We start from the raw sequence: 7,039 nt of genomic DNA, 5'->3' as shown, positions 1-7,039 counted from the left end.
ACAGCTATAAGAAGCTTGGACATAGACGGAAAAAGAGAGAGAGAGAGAGAGAGAGAGAGAGAGAGAGAGAGAGAGAAAAGCTGGACAAAGAGGATTGCCGAAAGGCTTTTGGCCAGCAGAAGGAACTTCACGGACACTGGGCAGATGTTGCTTGGGGGTCTAATTCTGATTCCCATCTATTCAGCCTCTGTCTTAGGACCTTGGATATATCCCCCCCACACACACACACACATACAACATTGAAGCCCAAGTAATTAATGCCAGGAGCGCTGGAATGTGCTCCCCTCGTTTCCTCGGCCTCCCCTCGCTACAAGATTCTGTGGCTCAGTATTTTTCTAATTTGATTATTCCTCTTCATCGCAGAGCCTTTATGTCGGCTTGGTTTAATTTATTTCCTTCGGCTGTTTGGACAGGTAGATACAAAGGTACCCCCTATAAGGATAGAGTTTGCAACTGCTCCTATCATGAACCTGATTCTGTGCAACATATCCTTCTTCGTTGCCCCCAATACTCCTTCCTACGCCATCACTTGATTCGTCCTCTTTTGCCTTCTGCAAAGACTGTTGATAATGAGTTTATCTTCTTGCTTTCCGATAAATCCCCTGAAATCACTGCATCTGTAGCGGAGTTCCTCTCATTGGTATGGAAGCTAAGGGCAAGCGCTTTTTTAATGTGCCATTTTCTTTTGGGAGACGTTATTCTGAATTTGAGTGTTTATAACCTTTTCCTGTACTACTGGGACGACTCTCTTTCGGGTATGTTGTAGGGCTATCTTTCGGCTCTGCTCCTGCAGAGTGCAGGGGGTTGGACTAGATGACCTGCAAGGTCCCTTCCAACTCTTTCTAGGATTCCAGCCCCCACACTCCATCTGAAAGTAGGGGACCATCCAGAGAGAGGGAACCAAGAGGGAAGATGGATTCCATACGTGAGATGAGTAGGAGCTAAAACAAATCTTTCCCAGGCCTTGCCGAGTCGCCTATCCGCCGAGAGTTCTAGGCCCATTGGACAGCTCTGAGGGGGCCCTTTCCCCCCTCTGTGGGCTTCAGCCAGTGGCCCAGCTGCTGGACTGTCTGCGGCCAACCACACCTGGCCCTCTAGAAACCCAGGTCTGGATGTTGACTGGCCCTGGACCCAAGAGGCCCCGTTGACTACCAGTTTGGGTGAGAGCCAGTTTGGTGCAGTGGTTAGGAGCGCGGACTCTAATCTGGGTGAACCGGGTGTGTTCCCCCACTCCTCCACATGCAGCTGCTGGCGTGACCTTGGGTCAGTCACAGGTTCTCTCAGGAGCAGTCCTCAAGAGAGCTCTCTCAGCCCCGCCTCCCTCACAGGGTGTCTGCTGTGGGGAGGGGAAGGGAAAGGAGGTTGTAAGTCGCTCTGAGACTCTGAGTGAAGGGCGGGGTATGAATCCAACTCTCCTCCTCCTCTTCACATCACAGCTGATTTATGGTGACCCAATAGAAAGCCAGTTTGGTGTGGTGGTTAAGTGCGCAGACTCTAATCTGGGAGAACCGGGTTTGATTCCCCACTCCTCCACTTGCACCACATGACCCCCCCCCCCCCCACACACACACAGAGCTTGGGTGGGTCCAGTTTGGGTGAGAGCCAGTTTGGTGCAGTGGTTAAGTGTGCGGACTCTAATCTGGGAGAACCGGGTTTGAATCCCCACTCCTCCACTTGCACCTGCTGATGTGACCTTGGGTCGGTCACAAGCTCTGGCTCAGCTGTCCTTGGAAAAGAGCAGTTTGTGTCAGAGTTCTCTCAGCCCCACCCACCTCACAGGGTGTCTGTTGTGGTGAGTGTTATGTACTGACAGCATAACATGAATCGCTCAATACACTTCCCATGTTAAGCTTCGAGCCGGCCAAGGCTCCGACAGTACGAACAATCTATTGGTCGCTTCAAAACAGCGACCAATCACAGAAGAGCTGTTCCCTGAGCGGGAAGGACACTGATTCGCCTTTATCTATGCAATCTGATTGGTTGTTATGTAAATAGTAGGCGTGGCTATATTAGCCCGGTATGTTTAAAAGGAGCCCAGCTCCAATGTTAAGTTGTTCTGATTCCTTAATGCGTTTGTGTGCTTGTTCGAATAAAGCTGAATCACTTGCTGAAATCACTCTACGGGTCTTTGTTAGCGCGATCTAACAGTGAGGGGAAGGGAAAGGAGTTTGTCAGCCGCTCTGAGACTCCCTTGGGGAGTGAAGGGTGGGGTATCAATCCAATCTCCTCCTCCTCCTAGGATAGAATTGCCAACCTCCAGATGGCACCTGGATTTCTCCCTCTATCACAATTGATCTCCAGACGACCTAGATTAATGCCCCTGGAGGAAATGGCTGCTTTGAAAGGCGGACCAGGCCCGAACCCAGGATTTTAAAATTTGGGGTGCCTTTAAATACGTCGGGGGCAACCCCCGCCCTGCATGCCCGCCAAGTGTGCACCATAAATAAAATTAAAAATTGGAAGTTGAGGGGCCTGGGATGGATGGGAAGGCGGGGGGGGGGCTTTGGCAGTAAGCCGGGGGGCCAGGCCCCAAGAGGCCCAACTGTAGCTATGGGCCTGAGGTGGGCTCTGTGACTCTGTGGCTTTCTACCCTTATCAGTTCTGGATCAGGGTTTGCCAGCAGATTAAGGAGACTCCCAGCCAGCGTTCCCTCTAAGCTGAGTCAGTGTGAGCCAGCTCACAGTTTTTTAGCCTCTGGCTCACACATTTTTGTCTTCATTCAGGAAGGAGGGCTCCAGAGCAAACTAGCTTATGCAGGAGCCAGATCGCTTGCTCAAAGCATTAATGCCAGCAGCTCACAAAGCAGAATTTTTGCTCATCAGACTCCACGACTTAGAGGGAACGATGCTAGTCTCAGCTCATCTCTGCTCACTCTGGGCCTTTTTTGGTATCCCGATCCGCCCCTGGTTTCCCTCAGCAAACTGTTGATGCGTCCCATCGAGACCAAAATGAAAACTGGCAAAAAAAAAATGTCCTAGGGGGCCCGTCTCCATTCCCAAGGTCTTACTGCATGTACACAAGAGCAAAAATCGGCTCAGAAATGTTGCTGTTCGGGTTGCCAGCTCCAGGTTGGGAAATTCCTGGAGATTTGGGGGGGTGGAGCCTGGGGAGGGCGGGGTTTGGGGAGGGGAGGGACCTCAGCAGGGTATAAGGCCACAGAGCCCACCTTCCAAAGCAGCCGTTTCCTCCAGGTGAACTGGTCTGTGTCACCTGGAGGCAATGCTCCAGCTGTGGAGTCCTGTGAGCAAAAATTCTACTTTGTGAGCTACTGGCATTAAAGTTGTGAGGGAGCGATCTGGCTACTGTATAAACTAGTTTGCTCTGGAGCCATCCCTTCCTGAGCTGAGACAAAAATGTGTGAGCCGGAGGCTAAAAAACTGTGAGTTCGCTCACACTAACTCAGCTTAGAGGGAACGCTACCTGGAGGTAAGTTGTACTAGCAGGGGATCTCCAGCCACCACCTGGAGTCTGGCAACCTTAGTTGCTGTGGTGATCCCTCTCCTGCATTTATCTCCCGAAGTTTTGGGCCATCTCTGCTGCTCACAGAATTCTTGCTTCGCTGCATGGAAATCCAACCCAATAGATGTAAGGCCCACGGAGACACTCTCTGTACTGAAGGGTGCCCCTGGAGCAGGGGGAGGGGGAGAAGTTAGAAGGAGGAGGAGGGGGAGGGGGAGATTGGATTCATAACCCGCCCTTCACTCAGAGTCTCAGAGCGGCTTACAAACTCCTTTCCCTCCCCATCCCCACAACAGACACCCTGTGAGGTAGGTGGGGCTGAGAGAGCTCTCTCGAGAACTGTCCTTGAGATAACAGCTGTGGTAGAACTATGGCTTGCCCAAGGTCATCCAGCAGGTGCAAGTGGAGGAGTGGGGAATCAAACCCGGTTCTCCCAGGTTAGAGTCTGCGCACTTAACCACTACACAAGAAGAAGAAGAAGAAGAAGAAGAAGAAGAAGAAGAAGAAGAAGAAGAAGAAGAAGAAGAAGAAGAAGAAGAAGAAGAAGAAGAAGAAGAAGAAGAAGAAGAGATTGGATTTACACCCTGCCCTTCACTCAGAGTCTCAGAGCGGCTTACAAGCTCCTTTCCCTTCCCCTCCCCACAACAGATGCCCTGTGAGGTCAGCGGGGCTGAGAGAGCTCTTTCCGGAACTGCCCCTGAGAGAACAGCTCTGGGAGAACTTGTGACTGACCCAAGGTCATCCAGCAGTGGCATGTGGAGGAGTGGGGAATCAAACCCGGTTCCCCTGGTTTAGAGTCCGCGCTCCTAACCACTATACCAAACAGTTACCCTCTGGCTGTGCAACAATCCTGACAATACCCTTATGAATTGGGGGGAGGGGGGAATTAGCATGCCACAACCAAAGGAACGGCTGCAGCTGAGACCCAGGCAGGGGTGTCGTGGTTCGAGTGTCAGGGTAAGATCTGGGAGACCAGGATTCGAATCCCCACTCAGCTACGGATGCTCACTGGGTGACCTTGGACCAGCCACACTCTCTCAGCCGAGTCTACCTCACAGGGTTATTGTAAGGATGAAACAGAGGAGGAGAGGCTGCCCTGAGTCTCCATCGGGGGAAAGATGGAGTATAAATTAAGTCAATAAACAAATGGACACGCACGAAGCTGCCTTACCACTGAATCAGGCCTTTGGCCCGTCAAGGTCAGTATGGCCTACTTAGGACGGCGGCAGCTCCCCAGGGTCTCAGGCGGGGATCTTTTCACATTGGCCACTCTCCTTTTAACCCATGTTCACCAAAGCATCCTGCAAGCAATTCTGCACTAAAATCAAATCCAACCTTCTTTTTAATTCAGGCTCCCCCCCTTTTAAACCGGGCCCCCCCCCCCCCCATTCTGCACTAAAATGGAGTCCAGCCTTCTTTGTATTCCAGGTCCCCCCCCCACTTCTGTATTGCATTCCCTCCCTTGAGTGGTCAGCCCGGTTTCAGCCGGGTGTTGCCCTGGCTTATTTGGATGCTGCTTGCCATGGACTTAAATTGCCTCGACTCGAACGCTGAGAAAATCCGGAGTGTTCCTGATTGTTTCAACTGGGGGTGCTCGGGATTGAACCCTGGGACCTTCTGCATGCCAAGCAGAGACTCTTCCACTGAGCCACAGCCCCTCTTTACAGCTCTCCAGGGTCTCAAATGGAGGTCTTTCCCATCACCTCCTGCCTGGTCCCTTTAACTGAAGATGCCTGGGATTGAACCCTGGGACCTTCTGCATGCCAAGCAGAGACTCTACCGGTGAGCCACAGCCCCTCTTGACAGCTCTCCAGGGTCTCAGGCGGAGGTCTTTCACATCACTTCCTTGCTGTTGCTGTTGTTGTTGTTGTTCAGTTGCACAGTCGAGTTTGACTTTTCGCGACCCCATGGACCAGATCCCGCCAGGCCTTCCTGTCTTCCGTCATGCTCCGGAGTTTGCTCAATTTCATGTTCGTTGCATCGATGACACTGTCTAACCATCTCTTCCTTTGCCGTCCCCGTCTTCTTTGACCTTCAATCTTTCCCAGCATCAGGGTCTTCTCCAGTGAGTGCTCCCTTCTCATTGGGCGGCCAAAGTATTTGAGCTTCAGTTTCATTATCTGGCCTTCCAGGGAACAGTCAGGGTTGGTTTCTTTTAGGATTCACTGATTTGATCTTCTTGCCTGGTCCTTTTCAACTGGAGATGCCAGGGATTGAACTTGGGACCTTCTGCATGCCAAGCAGAGACTCTACCGCTGAGCCACAGCCCCTCTTTACAGCTCTCCAGGGTCTCAGGTGGAGGTCTTTCCCATCTCTTCTTGCCTGGTCCTTTTAACTGGGGGTGCCGAGGATTGAACCCTGGGACCTTCTGCATGCCAAGCAGTTGCTCTGCCAGTGAGCCACGCAGCCCCTCTCAAAATAAACCAAGCAGCAAAGAACCCTCCCGTGACACCTTAAAGACTGGCAATCCATTCTGGCGGGAGCTTTTGTGAGCTAGCTCTGCATCGGCCCAAGCGCATTCAGCCTTTAAGGTGTCACTAGACTCGTTTGTTCCTTTCATTATATCCTAATTCAGTCTACCTCTATTAAGTAGCCTGAATTAGGATATAACGACAGGCACAAAAGCTTTACAGCTTCCACGGTGTCCACCGTGCACCACAAGGTAAAAGAAGTGAAAGGCAGGTCAACCAGAAGGTCGTAGCTGTGTTGGGATTGGAAGGGTGGCTTTGGGTCACCGGAGGTCCTCATTCCTGACCCCTCCCTCCCTCTCCTTCCTACCTCCAGGGAGTCATCGGTGTTCACCATCCAGCAGTCCGTCCAGGTGGCCGCGATCAGGAACCCGGCGGAGAAGAAAGCAAAGAAGCAGCCCAGATACTGGAGGAAGTGCTGCATTTTCTCTAGAGCCAGGGCCCTCTTCCAGGCCTGCCCCCTGGGGACCCCGCCAGGTGTCTTGCAAAGCCTCGGCTCACCTCTCGGCCACCTGTTCGCTCACCTCTCCGGCCACCCGTTCGTGCTTCTGCTAATGATTGACAGAGGAAAACGCAGGTTCTGCAGAGCAGAGAGAGGAGGGCCCAGTGGCGCACCAGCCAATCACATCGATGCCACTAAAGCTTTACTTATGGACGGGGGGGGGGGTTATTATGCAGAAATTAGGGCCCTTAAAGAAACCCACCGCTGTCTGCGGCGATCAGTGAGGAAGACTCCCCTTGCAGCTGAAGACAGAAGCCCAGAGATGAAGGAGGCAAGCAGGCATCTTTCTAGCCCAGGGTCCCAAAACTTTTTGAGCCTCTGGGCACTTTTGGAATTCTGACACAGTGTGCTGGCCTCAGCCCGATACGTCCGCTGCAAAATGGCTGCTACAGGAGGTGGGGCCAGCCACACAACGGCATCGGCGGGCACCAGAGCGCCCACAAGAACCACGTTGCGGACTCCCGTTCCAGTTTTGTGTCAGAACGGAAGCCCCTCCACTTCTCGACCTCCCACCAACCCCATCGTCTCATCCTGGCCATAAGACTCACGGGGAAATGTCACCTGGAGGTGAATTTGTCCACAAAAACTGATCATGCAAAAGACAATGTGC

The 7,039-nt window shown here is 52.4% G+C and overlaps 1 protein-coding gene across 1 annotated transcript in view; it reads right to left on the bottom strand.

The window, feature by feature from the left end:
- The window catches only part of CLDN16 (claudin 16), a 19,781-nt gene extending 13,253 nt beyond the window's left edge, over positions 1-6,528 (bottom strand). Inside the window, exons 1-2 of the mRNA XM_015427167.1 lie at positions 6,480-6,528; positions 6,238-6,356 (exon numbers count right to left, since the gene is read on the bottom strand). Of these exons, the coding sequence (XP_015282653.1) occupies positions 6,238-6,351 (114 nt within the window). The 5' untranslated portion in view covers positions 6,352-6,356; positions 6,480-6,528. The remainder of the gene's footprint in view (positions 1-6,237; positions 6,357-6,479) is intronic.
- Positions 6,529-7,039: the final 511 nt, after the last annotated feature.

Source organism: Gekko japonicus, unplaced genomic scaffold, assembly GCF_001447785.1.
Source record: "Gekko japonicus isolate JY-2015 unplaced genomic scaffold, Gekko_japonicus_V1.1 scaffold759, whole genome shotgun sequence".
Taxonomy (NCBI): Eukaryota; Metazoa; Chordata; class Lepidosauria; order Squamata; family Gekkonidae; genus Gekko; species Gekko japonicus.
The sequence above is the reverse complement of the archived record's forward strand: the minus strand, read 5'-3'. Positions and strand labels throughout refer to the sequence as shown.